The following is a 16300-nucleotide window of genomic DNA, read 5'->3' as shown; positions in this document are numbered from 1 at the left end:
TGATGAAATTCATATCCGAAAAGTCTGATTCACAACGATAAGTTGAAACATATACACTCTTGCAACCTTCATAGCTACTCCGCATACACCACTGTACTTTTCCGCATCAACAAAGCACCAAACGTTTGCTGCAGTCGGGTAGGCTTTGAGGTGGAGGTCATTTTTCAGTGATACAATTTCAATCTCCAACTGTTCAGCATCCAGATATGACAATCATAACATAAAATAATTATTTAATCAATCATTTATTCGTCGCACCGGTGAAAATCCGGTACGAACCAGGATGGCGACGAGGGGCCTTAAGGCCTTAGTAAACAGTCACCATATGTAATAATTAGCCTATTTACATCGGTGTTCTACGCGTGCCGCGTTATAACTAGATAATTCCGCCACGCTAAAGTGTTTCCCATACTTCAGTAGCAACAGAAAACTTTGTTAATAACAATATAGGCTAAACCAGTGGTTCTCAAACTGGCGCCTTTGGGCGGCGTGAAAGCATCTGAACAGGGCGCGCGCTCCAGTGAACTGAAATCTTTTCGCGCTTGGCCCGATTCACCTCCGTTTTATGGTTATTGCTCGGTGTATATAGTTTGGATTTCGTATTGGAGAATTCTCTCATCCACTGTCATAACCTTCCATACCATCAAACTATATATAAGGATTGCTAACTATCTGGTTTCAATGTGTGCTATGACGATAAGGGGTGCACAAAATATTCACTGTCATAAAGGGGGGCGTGTCTAAAAAATTAGAGAACCAGTGGACTAAACTAAATCTAATATTTCAAAAATGGATGAACAGCAAATAAAATCTTCTAAAACCTGTGCTGAACCATTTCCTATGCCACGGTCAAAGTTTTTTTTTAAATCTCTGACCAGTACCGAGGCTTTTTGCTACAATAGCAAACAAATTCAAGTTTCCAGCCAACGCTTCATCAAACTTGATCAGTGATCACGCATTTGCGGAGATGTTATCCCAATCTTACCTCCAATCTTGGCCAAATTTACTGGGGCCAGAAACTTTTCGCACCCTGTTCATCAAATACAATCTAATAGTTTCCGAGTGAAAATTTAAATGCGAACCAAAATATTGTAATTCTTAGTTATCAGGAGGTTCTTTCCTCGTGCATTTATTTTAACTTTACGCACCTTATCGGTATCATCCTTATCGCTGACGCCTTACCAATTTCAATCATGACTCAGCTCTGAGTAGCCTAATCGTTTCTGTCCTGTAGCCTATTCGCTGTTAGTCGCTCAAACCTTTGGTTCTTAACAGTCGCTTGAAACATTTTTCTGTGCTTGGAGTTTTCAGTACTCATGATTAGGAATAGTTCGAATACATTCGATTTTTTTTTATTAAAGGGTATTCTACATATCAGTAATGAAACATGAATAGCTTGAGATTGTTGCTAATTACGTCGCTACGGTTGTCAAGAAACACCTCTTTACTGAATCAATTACCTGTTTAAAAGTAATTGTAATTTGATATTTTTAGCGTTGAGTAATTGTAATTGAAATGTAATTGAAACATGCAAGGAAGTAATTGTAATTGTAATTGAATTGAAATATTGTAATTGATCCAACTCTGCTATATATTAGGCCTACTATTGTAATTGAAGATATTTTTTAAGTGTTTAGCCTATATGTGTATCGTCATTTGTAAGTTATTTATTTTTTTTGTTTTGTTTTTTGTAAGTTACATGTTAATGTGTTTTAAACAAGAATTGCGGAATCAATCTATATATTGTAGAGCCCCTGGCTCTCTCTCATATCTATATCACGTGATTTATGTCTTTCTTCTCGTACTACGTGACTGACAATTTATCAGCCCACGCATTTCAATTACAAAGCGAGACTCATCTGCCATATCCTACTGTATATTCCATATGCATATCCGACCAATATATCTATCTGAGGCAATCCTGTCGTTGCCTTCACGTTGAAGTTGTCAGATCAAGGACTTAACGCAGGAACGTACGTCTTACTACCCACGAGGAAATGTATCTACCCAGCCAAACGTTAAGTGGGACTTCGTCAGGTTACAACTCTAGCAGGTTATCAGACGACACACCTTCCCATAATATTTAACAGCTCACTGGTAATAATCTGACGAATATTGGTAAATGCTCTTATTCCATCTATTTTTAGAACGGGCTCGCGGGCTACTCATCTGGTCCTCGCGGGCTACCTGGATCCCGCGGGCACCGGGTTGGTGACACCTGCCCTAGACACTAAATGATCACCGAAGTGCGGCCTGTTCTACAGCCCTAGACGCTTCATGCCAGCATGGGTTCTTCTGATAGTCTCTCAATCCTTAATCCAATCGAAGTTACATTGTGGCATTCTCTGTTGGGGGGCTCTGCCACTGCACTCAAGCCACTGCAAAAACTACAGCATAAAGTACTCCAAATCATAGCTAAGGCCCCAAAGGGGCCTGGCCACCCATCCAACAAGTCGCTGCTGAAGAGATTCGGTGTCCTAAACATAGAAGATATCCGGAAACTAGAAATCGCCAAGTTTATGTATCAGTTCCACTGCGGTCGTTCCCCCGAATATTTCAATGACTTTTTTTACCTCGGAATCGAAAGCGCACAAGTACAGCACACGCGCGTCCACGTCGTCCAAATAACATATGATCGACCGATCGGAACATGCTCAATGACTGTCGGATACCAGGCGAGATACTAGAGTCTACAACTCGCTTCGGGCAAGCTATGTGTGAAAGCTACGGAGACTTTCAATCAAACTTCGTTAAATTCCAGCAGTGCAATTAAACGCATGGCAGTATAATCGAAGCTATAGAAGATAGCAAAGTTGCATTTCTTTCAAACGATACCCAACCGTATCACAGCTAGGGCCCCAAAGGGGCCTGGTTGTCCATCCAACAATACGTCGCTGCTGAGGAGATTCGGTGTCCTAAACATAAAAGATATGCGTAGGCTAAACTAGAAATCGACAAGTTTATGTACCAGTTCCACAGCGGTCATTGCCCTGAATATTTAAATGACTTCTTCACCTCGGAATCAAAATCGCACAAGAACGACACACGCGCGTCCACGTCGTCCAATTATTATCATATGATCGACCGAAAAGATCAAATATGCCGAACCTGACGTGTGGAACTATAGATGACTAACCTACGTAGGTTAGTAATCTACAGTGGAACAGTATCCCGCCGGCTATCCAACAGTTGACGAGCATGTCCACATTCAAATCGAAATATAATCAATTTCTACCAAATGAATACTATATATAGTCCGTCCTCAAGTTAACCGGACCATGACCTGACCTATCGATCTCGCCTTCTATGACGTGCCAACTCATTTTTGTCGCGTGATTTTCTATATTATCTTCTTTTACTCTTCATTCAGTATGCAATGCATGCCTCCTACATCGCCTAGGCGAAGGTGGGTGTCTGATTTTAAAGATTAATCCAAGTCGTTTCGACACCTTCCTATCTTCTCATTGTATCGCAATTTTTGTGGTGTATTGCATGCCTCCTTTTTACATCAACTAGGTCCTAGGCCAAGGTGGGTGCCTGATTCCATAGACTACTCCAGCAGGGCTGGTCAGTAACGAAGTACTTCTACTTTTTTGAAGTACTCAAGTAGTTTTCCTCTACTTCTAGTACTTATAGTCAAGTAGAACTAATTTTTGCTACTTCCACTTCTACTTCAAAATATTTTGTGATCTACTTACTTACTTTTCGCTATTTTCAGTTTGTCAAGTAGAAGTAGTTTATTCCTCCAATTAGGGAGATAGCCTTAGGAATATCGGGGCCGTATTCACGGAGTATCAGCATTTAATTCTCAGAAAAGTTGAGCAAAGCCCAAAATTTTTGTCGCGTTTCGCGCACAGTGGTTATGGAGTGACCAATATGCAGAGGTGGTCAGTAACTAAGTACTTCTACTTTATCGAAGTACTCAAGTAGTTTTCCTCTACTTCTGGTACTTACTCAAGCATGTAGAATCTTCGCTACTTATACTTCATAATGTTTAGTGATCTACTTACTTACTTTTCGCTACTTTCAGTTTGTCAAGTAGAATTAGTGTAACTTTCCAATTAGAGAGAGAAACTTGGTGAATTCTCGGGCTGTTTTCACGGAGTTTTAACTTTCAATTTTAGGAAAATTTATGTCAAACCCAGAATTTCGTTCGCGCTTCACATCAAGTAGATATATTGAGTTACAAATATGTTTTCACGAAAGTGAATATTACTTAGGTTGCAGGTTGCATTGCACCGAATCGTTGCCCATGACATATAATTCCTCACAGTAAAGATGGCCCATCATAACGTTTGAAACTACCGTTTCACAATCTAGCATTCACTCATCATATCGTAATCTAGGAGCCCATGGCGTGTCCTAATCTGTAAAAGTGGGCTCTGACTTTTTGAGCGTTGGATTTGTTTTTCAGCAGACCACCGTTAAAACTGACTCGACAAAAGACATAAAATACATATTCCGCTTCTCTGGTGTAGTATTGGTAGTTCTCGTTCAATTCGCAGTAATCATTACTTAGAGTTCTAATTAGTTTCAGTTCTTTTGACTGGAGAACATACATATTTAAGCAAGTGTAGCATCGCCGTCCATTTTCCTATAATACAATTACACTATATGGCATTTTTACGTCACGCCCTATTTTTTTATCATCGTATACGAATCGCGCAAAGTGCTAACATCGTATCCATACTAGAGTTGGATCAATTACATTATTTCAGTTCAATTACAATTACAATTACTTTCATGCATGTTTCAATTACATTACAATTACAATTACTCCTTGCATGCTTCAATTACATTATAATTACAATTACAATTGCTGCTGTTGAACATGTAATTGAATAATCATAAATTCAACCGTGCTCCTTGACAACCGTAGCGTCGTAATTTACAACAATTAAAGTATTCATGTTTCATTCATGATACGCAAATACCCGTTAATTAATAAAAAGAAAAAACGTTTTCGAACTATTCCAGTATGCAGTATGTCGTTGACAAAAGTATTATAATATATGCACGTGTTGGATATGCGTATATAGTATATATTTAAAGAAATAAATTATTTTAATCGAGGGACGTAGGAATTAGGATGAGGAGTAAAAACAAAACCGTTCTTTGTCAGATAAGACGTTATATAATATCCAGTGGTCTGGTTAGTTAGCCAGACGAAGTAACGATGCAGCATCGTGATCTGAAATCGTATTGTAGATTGCCAACCCACGGATAGATGCGCAAGATGTGAGTCACGGATGAATGCACCGGCAAACGTAGTGCAGAGCCGGCTAAAAGCAGCAAACTTTGTAGTCCTAGAGCTGGCGATCCAAGCGTCCAAATTTGATGCATCTGGTCTTTATCGTAAGCTATTGATGCACTAATTCCAAAAATACAAATTAAAATCTCGTCAGGGCAATGTAACTGCTCCAAAATAGCCGTTTAAGGCCGACTGTTCTGAGAAGTGAGAGCGCCGCAGCAGCATGAACACAACAATGACCAATTACGCCCAGCGATTGTTCAGAACAATGCCGATTCCCAGACTTTCACGACTATTTTGGGATGGTACCATTGCCTGGAAATATACTTTTACTGCGGAATCAGTGCGACACTAGCTTTCGATTAGGATCATACATATCAAATTTCGACGCTTGGATCGCCAGCTATCAATTCTGCTGCTTTTAGCCGGCTCAGCAGTTCGCTTCTCGGCGTATTCAATCGTGAGTCACGTGTTGCGAATCCATCCGTTGGTTAGTAATCTAATAATTGTATACAATGGCAGCCGAGGTAAAAATAAAAAACTTCGCCCGCAAGGGCGCAGTCAAGGGCTTCCGCGAATGGATCCACCAAATTCCTTGTCGACATTTAAAGTAGGCTTACCATATTTTGGAAATGTAAAAAGAGGACACTTTCACAGAAATTTCAGACATGCAAAACTGGAGAAGAATTCTCAAAAACCGGTAAATTTTACCCACTTCGTGATCGGTTGACTAAAAAAAAAAAAAAAGTCACCACTTTCGCTCAGACCTCAAAATAACGTTTTTCTCTCCACTCTGCCAGGTGGATGACTAAAAATAAAAAAGGTCTTCATTTCGCTCAGAGCTAAAATCATCGTTTTTTCCTCCGAAGTACCCGCCGGAGCTTCACTTCTGCGCTACTTTGCGGCATATCGCAATTTCTTCTAAATCTGATCTAAATTTTCAAAAAAGAGGACAAAATCTCAAAAAAGTGGACAAAAGGGCGTCCTCCGAGGACACTTTCAAAAAAGTCAAAAAAGAGGACAAATCCTCTTAAAAGAGGACGTATGGTAAGCCTATTTAAAGAGAATGCATTATAAGTCAATTATTTCATGTTGTGCTTGTCAGGTCTCAATAGCAATTTAATGTAATTGAAATTGTAATTGAGCAAAATTTTTGTCAAATTACAATTACAATTACACATAATAAAAATGCTTCAATTACAATTACATTGAAAAATGTAATTAATTACATTCAGCTCAATTACAAATTACAATTGATCCAAATACAGCTGTTCTCCGTATTGCTCTCCGACTAAACTAAAGGCCGTAATATGCGTGAGGGAACATGCCATTTTCTAAAACGGAATGCTCGAGTAAACAAAAGATTAGTATCTCATTTCCACAGCAAAACTATCATTTGCATCTCACGATGCGGTCAAATGCTCATGCTGTCGGAAATTTATACCTTCCGGGATGCATCAATATGCATTGTACACGAAGCTCCCCAGCAAACACCCGATATCCCATGGAGTTACTGGTATATCCACAATTGTTCCCACTCGTCCCACCTCCCACACTTAGTTACGGAGGACTTGCTCAGCATGCCCAACATTGGACGTCAATTTATGTAACTCCAGGTGACTACCAGAGGAAGTGAATTTTAGAATGCTCCTATGCTAGTCACCAATTATCATTCCAGTGGATGTCATAATGGTGCGATGCCTGGATGCCACCTACACAGGAGTTCGTCAGGATGTCCCTACGTGGAAATCGTTTCTATGAATTCAAGTGTGCAATGTGCAATCAATGCAAAATAAGTTTTCTGAATACGCTCATGATACATTTCACCATTTGTAATCTATCGGAGTGAATACGAGAATGTTGATTGATGATATGGCGATGACTTTCTATCGCGTGGAACTTCAGAAGCCCTGCTATCGATGATCGCACATTGTTAGAGATATAATGTACGATAGAGGCATAACAGCTATTTTATTGTGACATTACTTGATCGAAATGTCCACATCAGGGCAAAATATGTTATTTCAAATATACCGTATACCCAATGCATGTTAAATCTTCCGACATGAAAACTTGACAACCGTAATAATGGTATGGTGACTATTCCAATCACGGAACTACTCAGTCTGCCCGGCTATTAACGATAATTACGGCCGCACTGCGCAAGAGGCCAGCGATAATGCATATGGCGCCTTCCGATACCTGGTGACCTGGTCGAGTGTCGAGCCGAGCACGCCTGTTGCTTGAAATCCATTCAACCATAAAACCAAAATACTGCGTTCTTCTGTCTGGCGAGCAGAGCATGCGCACGTGATTCAATTTGAATTTGCCAGAGCAGGTTTTGTAGTAATGGCGGAGTGACGGATTTATCACAGGAATGGTTTAGGTTAGAATAAGATACTTAACGGCGTGGATCGATTGTGCGTGCAATCATGGAAAACTGAATGGGATAGAACGGTAACTGCGTGGCCTGTCAATCATTCACAGTTGGATGATAATCAGTAGACCAAATTCGCGCGATTCACAAATCCTGGCAATTGGCATTCAGAAAGTTTCTCTTGTATGTTGCTGATCAGGTGTAGCGTTTGACCGTATCTCTATATGTTTTACAGATCTGTATTGGAGCCTAATTACAGCTATCGAACATTGAAAATGCCTGCAAGCAATTGCGCCGTGCCTGGATGTAATACTACTCGGAAAAATAGTAGTTCAGCCCTTTTTGTAATTTACAGGGTGGATCTCGCGAAGAACGATGAGGAAAAGCAGCACCGATCGCAACTACGCCGTTTTATATTGTCCATGCGTGATTCTGCCGACAGAAAAGATAATATAATACTACAGCTCAACAAAGAATCGTGAGTTACGGTTATTCTCTGCTATATTGTGCCTTGTGGCAGGTTATAATATATAGGCAAAATCCTGTATCTCGCTACCGTATGCTTCTTGTATGGACCTTACATTCTCTTTTCAAGAGCCTGCATATGTGATCAACATTTCCTGCCAGAGGATGTTATAGCGGCTGGTGCTTCTGGTAAACGCCGGCTGAAGTTGGGAGCAGTACCTTGTCTCAATTTGCCTAAGAAGTCCGCATCATTCTCTTCCCCACCAAGGAAAGAGCCAGCGCCCAGGAAAGCCTTTGCCGCAAAATTATATTATCAAAATTTTGCCCGATTAAAAAAAGACTTGTGTCATATTCAAAGTAGGTAAACTTTAGTATGAAGTTTGAGGCTAATTTCTGACTCAATTTCTCTTCAATAGGTGGCTGGGTGTCATACGAGAAGAGAGGGGAGCTTTATCTGGATTTTGAGGAAGATGGTCATATTCAACCTAAAATTCGGTCAGTTTGGAATTTACTGTCAAGGCCATAGGACATTTACAAATGCATAAAATTAACAGAATTCCTGAGCCAGCAATCTGAAATAGAGGGTTATAAATTGCAAACATCCCACAATTTCTGTAATGTAATGCTTGGTCTGTGTTAATTTTACAGCATGTGTGTGGCATAATTTGATCTCTCTAATACATCCTCTGTAACAGAGAATGCAAGCATATCGATCTCGTCATCCGGATGCTTCGCAGGCATATTATGGGCTGCAACACCAGACCCAGCGAAAGTCCATAAAGAAAATCAAAGGGTCCAATGCCGGTTCCTCTTCCACGCATGGCACTAGTAATGTTTGGACTACCATCTATGAAGAACCCATTGTCAAGAAGAAGAAAGTGTGATTCGTAATCATTCCAGCGTGAGGTGAGATAGTTGTAGGATCATTAATATTAGCATAGATTGAGACATGCATCATAATATTTTCTTTTCCACGCAGACTTTTGCATAACTGTGATCATTTTTAGACCAAGGATTGCCACAGTGACGATAATAGACAATCATCATGGATGAAGGTGTGGGGTGCTGTCCATAGAAGGTACTAATATATTTTTTCACCTATATTAATTAGGGTTACCATGCGTTCTCTTTTAAGAGGATTTGTCCTCTTTTTAAACTTTTTGTAAAGTGTCCTCGGAGGATGCCCAAATGTTTTTTTGAGCATTTTGGTTCGACTGAGATAAATTAAACCAGCACTTGAGTAACGCTCCGGCTGCTATTTCGGGATTCGAGCCGGAAAGTTGACCTATTTTGTTTTAGTCAACTAACAGAGGAATTCAGCAAAAGTGTGAATTTCAGCAGCCGAGTAGCCACGAAGTCTCCGGACTCTACTCCAGTATTATGTCTGAACATTTAAAAAAGTGTCGTCATTTCAGATTTCCAAAATATGGTAACCCTTTATTGTATATTTGTATCAGTCTGCTAATCTCCTATGAAGCTTTGCCTTCTTGAAATGTGTATTAAGGATGGTGCTAAATTAAGTGTGGTACTCATATTAGGAAATAATAAAGGTTCAGTTTGAGGAAACAATTCCACTCAGTTCAACGTTAATGCATGGCTTGCTCCGATCCTATCCTTGTCCAGTACACTTATTATCAACCACACCGTATGCTGCCGTAGATTTATATTTTCCAGATACAGTCGAAAATGTGCCATATTGACAAGCCGCAACACCACGGACCGTGTAACGATGGATGAGGAGATTACAAAATCGGATGAATAAAGCAAAACTGTCACTGACACCAATCCCTTTTGCTAGTTATGAAAGGGTCATGGCGATCCGGAGATCTTTCATTTTAACCGGGTTTATACTTTGGTCTCCACGGTGTCTTCAAGCACCAAGCATTCACTTCCAGTTGTGCCCCGGATAGTTTTGCATAACTGGCTAACATCTAGCAAAAGGTCGATAATGGTCAATACACAATACCAGAAATGACTGTTGAAATTTGTTTATTGCTTGAGAAAGGATTGCATGCCCAGATACATAATAATATCAGTTAACAATACCTAATAACTATATAGACACTATGCAGTATTATTGTGCCCTCCCTTCCGTGTGGTAGAGAGAGGGTTTGTTGATATACGCATCGTCATCGAACCGTCATACTTTTGATAACGTTTCTTTTAGTGACCCTGCGATGTCAATTGTTACAGTGTAGAGAGTCGGCGGTGCAGACAGAACCTGCAATCCAAAAAATATAGCATATTAGAGAGGAAAAATGGCACTAGTGCTAATCTTTAGGTCTTATCCAGATTCATAAAAACTAGATGGAAAGTAAATTAGAGGCAAGTTACATACTAATAGCTCTGAAATTACCAAGAAAATACTTCATGATTTTTTACTCTACTCAGGTTTTCCCTTCAAATCACCACGTGTTCCCTGGCTTCCCTTATTTGATTCTTTTCCCTTCCAAAGTTTATGAACTAGCTTCTTTGTGAAAGAGTGACCCAACACTCTAAGAAATAATCTAATGATATAATCTACTACTAGTTTAGAATGGACATCAGGACATGTTGCTCTGTTGATGCTGCATATAAAGTTGAATACGTAGGAACTTTTCACAACTCTGTCCTGCAAAATTGAGAAGTTTATTAAATTTGGCGATTTGCTGCATTCCCTCGTAAACTCTCTGTAGACTCTCCTAAAAAGAAAAAGTAGCTCTGAGCTTGGATATATAAGCACCCCGGCCTTTCGCTCCATCAAGGGGATTAATTTGCCGAAGGCTTTACCACGGTTATTTGATAGATATTCAAGCAAGGAACGGTCCAGCTGGTCATTGAATTTTCGAATTGCCTTTCTCAAAGTAAAACCAGCAATGTATTCTAGAATATCGTTCTCCCTTTCAGAAATACTCGCAGACACCAATGACTCTGACTGAGGCGGCTTCAACCCATTATCAATTATTTTTTCCATGAGCTCGAGTAAAAATTTGGCAGAGGAAAGCCTATCGTTTGATTTTGTGAATATTATAGGATCACCGCAAACTTTACTGTAACTAATCACAATATCATCTGGATTTCCGTTGGAATTCATACTGATAATCCATCCAGTAGCTAGTTCAATACCTTTTTTGGAGAGTTCTGGTGGGTCTTTAAAATCCAATGAGTGCAACAACGGTGTGAGGTCAACCGGTTGTTGTATAATATTTGGAACAGTTACAGTGGCCATGCTTTCATCAAAGTCGTTGAAGAGAAGTTCATGGACAATTTCCGGTGGAATATCGTACCATTCCTCAACAACGTCACTGACTTGGGAGGCCATAATTCCAACAGATACAATATAGTTGTGTAGGCCGTGCAATTGATGAAATTAAGACGACGACGATTTTAACAATACTAATATCACCGAGTAGTTCTGCAAAAGATATACATAAAATGAGGTCAAATGCCGCATCCGATCGACGGCAGACAAGAGAAACTTTCTGAGTGCGCCAAGGTTTTGTGTATTGCGCGAATTTTCTCTACTGATTATCATCCAACCGTGGATGATTGACAGGCCACGCAGTTACCGTTCTATCCCATTCAGTTTTCTATGGTGCAATTGATTATTATTGGTATTGTCGCTGTCATGAGTACTGGAAAGGCAGAGAGCACGGAAGCTTGGTAATTGAGTGCTATATTTATTAAACAGCAACACCCTCGATCATCATTAACTGCGATATACCGTAATGAATTTCACTATGATTATAGTGGCACGTCTGCGCCGCGGTTTATGGGCATCCCTAAAAGACGGAGAAGCGGAGGCAGCGGAGGCAGCGGAGGCAGCGGAGAACGGACCCTAAAACGCGGAGACAGCGGAGAGAGCCAAAATGCCGATTCCTAAAACACGGAGATAGCGGAGGAAGCGGAGAGCGGAGCTTTCGGTCATTGACCTTTATAGACACGCTCATACGCAACTCTAAAACGTGTAGACGGCGGAGAATAACGGAGAAGTCAGCCATGCGAGTTTCAGGCCAATTTGGTGACTGATTGCCCATCGATGAGATGACATAGCGGACGGTTATAATACACTGAAAGCGGAGTTCGGGGCGTAGCGAAATACATTTCGAAACAGCAGAGAATAACTGAGAAGTCAGCCATACGAGTTTCGGGCCAATTTGGCGACTGGTTGCCCATCGATGAGATGACATAGCGGACGGTTATAATATACTGAAAGCGGAGTTCGGGGCGTAGCGAAATATATTTCGAAACAGCAGAGAATAACGGAGAAGTCAGCCATACGAGTTTCAGGCCAATTTGGCGACTGATTGCCCATCGATGAGATGACATAGCGGACGGTTATAATATACTAAAGCGGAGTTCGGGGCGTAGCGATATATATTTCGAAACAGCAGAGAATAACGGAGAAGTCAGCCATACGAGTTTCAGGCCAATTTGGCGACTGATTGCCCATCGATGAGATGACATAGCGGACGGTTATAATATACTGAAAGCGGAGTTCGGGGCGTAGCGAAATATATTTCGAAACAGCAAAGAATAACGGAGAATTCAGCCATACGAGTTTCAGGCCAATTTGGCGACTGATTGCCCATCGATGAGATGACATAGCGGACGGTTATAATATACTGAAAGCGGAGTTCGGGGCGTAGCGATATATATTTCGAAACAGCAGAGAATAACGGAGAATTCAGCCATGCGAGTTTCAGGCCCATTTGGTGACTGATTGCCCATCAATGAGATGACATAGCCGACGGTTATATTGCCATAATACAGTGGTTCTCAACCGCCGGTCCGCGGACCGGTGCCGGTCCGCGACGACATTCCTGCCGGTCCGCCAGGTAAATTACGATTTTATACCTTAATTTCAAGATGTAATGTTGAAGGCTTGTCCATTGATAAAATAAATGAGACATCAACTTTTAAACTGATTCAGAACTTCGTGAGGTAACATTAGGGCTGGAAACATGTTCAATTTGACTTGAAGTTCAAGACGTGTCATTTGACGACATGCGAGCGACAAGTACAGAACAGATAAGAGCTGACGCATCGCTAAACAGCGCAGTTTGCGCGATCATTCGTTTTCGATTCATTCGTATATGCAGGACAGTAACTTGGGCACCCCAACCGCCGAGCTTGAAAGGAGCCCAAAATTATTTTGCAAATGAACATAAATCATAGCGTATTTTTTGAAACTTTTTCCAGCAATTTTTAAATTCTTTTTGTGCTTTGCGCGACTTAGTTCCGCGCCACGACGTACCAACACATAATGAAATTTAGGCTAACATGGGACTCAGAAAGGTGTGCCAAAAATTCGGCAGCGAGAAATCCGATTCAGTCATGAATGATCAAAAATTTTCGCTATTGGCGCGACTAAGCTACATAAACTCTCTGCTTAAACCGAGTAGAATGAATGTGCTCACAAGTACAGGTGAACACATCCACCCAACTGTGGGATCTGGGGGCGAAGCGGACGTTTGGTTTATCACCATGTGGGGGCCCGAGACCAACGTTTTTTAGGATGGGCTGGCAAAGTGCTTTTTCGCCCCGGATTTGCGGATTGCCGGTGTAGCTGCTGTAAGTTGTTTTCGTGCGGCGCATTTTATTTGTCCAGAATAGCCTGCGTCTGGTGGTAGTGGGCAATGAGCAAGGTAGCACGACAAGGTGCTTGGTTCGACTCCGAAACGCTTCTTCTATCGATATCGTCAAAGAGAAGAATATTATTAGAGTTGGCGTGGTCGGTTACACCCACGGCCTTCGGCGCGAAAGACTGTAAACGACTCTCGGCAGTAGCCATTTTACCTCGATTCGGCAGACTCACTACCATAAAATCGCAGGGATGCCCTCATGAAGATAATTAATTACGATTAAAACCCTCTAAATGTCACTCTCTATTACCATATAATTGCAAAAACGGTTGTATACATTACATTTTGGCTTCATTTCAATTTTTGATAATCCACCGGTCCGCCAGACATTTTTTGAAATTTTACCGGTCCGCGAGGTGAAAAAGGTTGAGAACCACTGCCATAATATACTGAAAGCGGAGTTCGGGGCGTAGCGAAATATATTTCGAAACAGCAAAGAATAACGGAGAATTCAGCCATGCGAGTTTCAGGCCAATTTGGTGACTGATTGCCCATCGATGAGACGACATAGCGGACGGTTATATAATATACTGAAAGCGGAGTTCGGGGCGTAGCGAAATATATTTCGAAACAGCAGAGAATAACGGAGAATTCAGCCATGCGAGTTTCAGGCCAATTTGGTGACTGATTGCCCATCGATGAGATGACATAGCGGACGGTTATAATATACTGAAAGCGGAGTTCGGGGCGTAGCGAAACATATTTCGAAACAGCAGAGAATAACGGAGAATTCAGCCATGCGAGTTTCAGGCCAATTTGGTGACTGATTGCCCATCGATGAGATGACATAGTGGACGGTTATAATATACTGAAAGCGGAGTTCGGGGCGTAGCGAAATATATTTCGAAACAGCAGAGAATAACGGAGAAGTCAGCCACGAGTTTCAGGCCAATTTGGCGACTGATTGCCCATCGATGAGATGACATAGCCGACGGTTATATTGCCATAATATACTGAAAGCGGAGTTCGGGGCGTAGCGAAATATATTTCGAAACAGCAGAGAATAACGGAGAAGTCAGCCATGCGAGTTTCAGGCCAATTTGGTGACTGATTGCCCATCGATGAGACGACATAGCGGATGGTTATGTAAGATACTGAAAGCGGAGTTCGGGGCGTAGCGAAATATATTTCGAAACAGCAGAGAATAACGGAGAAGTCAGCCATGCGAGTTTCAGGCCAATTTGGTGACTGATTGCCCATCGATGAGACGACATAGCGGATGGTTATGTAAGATACTGAAAGCGGAGTTCGGGGCGTAGCGAAATATATTTCGAAACAGCAGAGAATAACGGAGAAGTCAGCCATGCGAGTTTCAGGCCAATTTGGTGACTGATTGCCCATCGATGAGACGACATAGCGGACGGTTATGTAATATACTGAAAGCGGAGTTCGGGGCGTAGCGAAATATATTTCGAAACAGCAGAGAATAACGGAGAAGTCAGCCATGCGAGTTTCAGGCCAATTTGGTGACTGATTGCCCATCGATGAGACGACATAGCGGACGGTTATGTAATATACTGAAAGCGGAGTTCGGGGCGTAGTGAAATATATTTCGAAACAGCAGAGAATAACGGAGAAGTCAGCCATACGAGTTTCAGGCCAATTTGGCGACTGATTTCCCATCGATGAGATGACATAGCGGACGGTTATAATATACTGAAGCGGAGTTCGGGGCGTAGCGATATATATTTCGAAACAGCAGAGAATAACGGAGAAGTCAGCCATACGAGTTTCAGGCCAATTTGGTGACTGATTGCCCATCGATAAGATAACATAGCGGACGCGTTTCGTATGACAATTTAACTGATGATAGTTGTGGAATATTATACTGAACTACTTTCTACTTTACAAATGGGTCTGAAACTCGCATGGCTGAATTCTCCGTTATTCTTTGCTGTTTCCAAATATATTTCGCTACGCCCCGAACTCCGCTTTCAGTATATTATATAACCGTCCGCTATGTCGTCTCATCGATGGGCAATCCGTCACCAAATTGGCCTGAAACTCGCATGGCTGAATTCTCCGTTATTCTCTGCTGTTTCGAAATATATTTCGCTACGCCCCGAACTCCGCTTTCAGTATATTATAACCTTCCGCTATGTCATCTCATCGATGGGCAACCAGTCGCCAAATTGGCCCGAAACTCGTATGGCTGACTTCTCCGTTATTCTCTGCTGTTTCGAAATGTATTTCGCTACGCCCCGAACTCCGCTTTCAGTATATTATAACCGTCCGCTATGTCACCTCATCGATGGGCAATCAGTCACCAAATTGGCCTGAAATTCGTATGGCTGACTTCTCCGTTATTCTCTGCTGTTTCGAAATATATTTCGCCACGCCCCGAACTCCGCTTTCAGTATATTATAACCGTCCGCTATGTCATCTCATCGATGGGCAACCAGTCGCCAAATTGGCCCGAAACTCGTATGGCTGACTTCTCCGTTATTCTCTGCTGTTTCGAAATGTATTTCGCTACGCCCCGAACTCCGCTTTCAGTATATTATAACCGTCCGCTATGTCACCTCATCGATGGGCAATCAGTCACCAAATTGGCCTGAAATTCGCATGGCTGACTTCTCCGTT

At 41.6% G+C, this 16300-nt stretch overlaps 1 protein-coding gene and 2 long non-coding RNA genes across 4 annotated transcripts in view; 2 read left to right on the top strand and 1 right to left on the bottom strand.

The window, feature by feature from the left end:
* The first annotated feature begins 7745 nt into the window (after positions 1–7745).
* On the top strand, positions 7746–8676 carry LOC145435160 (uncharacterized). Of its 2 annotated transcripts, XM_080312465.1 has the most exons (4): positions 7748–8106; positions 8224–8450; positions 8510–8588; positions 8648–8676. In XM_080312465.1, exons 1-4 carry the CDS (start codon positions 7853–7855, stop codon positions 8667–8669), a joined length of 582 nt encoding a protein of 193 aa, XP_080168591.1. In that variant the 5' UTR covers positions 7748–7852; the 3' UTR covers positions 8670–8676. The 2 variants fall into 2 exon arrangements, with proteins under 2 accessions (XP_080168590.1, XP_080168591.1); XM_080312464.1 differs by having other exon boundaries at positions 7746–8106; positions 8510–8650.
* Positions 8677–8728: 52 nt separating this feature from the next.
* LOC145435167 (uncharacterized) overlaps positions 8729–16300 on the top strand; it is an 84544-nt gene continuing 76972 nt past the window's right edge. Inside the window, exons 1-2 of the long non-coding RNA XR_013913728.1 lie at positions 8729–8999; positions 9101–9438. This is a non-coding gene — a long non-coding RNA (uncharacterized LOC145435167). The remainder of the gene's footprint in view (positions 9000–9100; positions 9439–16300) is intronic.
* LOC145435163 (uncharacterized) lies at positions 10066–11660 on the bottom strand. Its single transcript, XR_013913724.1, has 2 exons — positions 11199–11660; positions 10066–10314 (listed from the first exon to the last, which is right to left on the bottom strand). It is a non-coding gene; the product is annotated as an uncharacterized LOC145435163 (long non-coding RNA).

Source organism: Botryllus schlosseri, chromosome 3, assembly GCF_051294905.1.
Source record: "Botryllus schlosseri isolate E-star chromosome 3, Bs_hap1, whole genome shotgun sequence".
Classification (NCBI taxonomy): Eukaryota; Metazoa; Chordata; class Ascidiacea; order Stolidobranchia; family Styelidae; genus Botryllus; species Botryllus schlosseri.
Note: the sequence above shows the minus strand (reverse complement) of the source record. Positions and strands in the feature narration are given on the sequence as shown.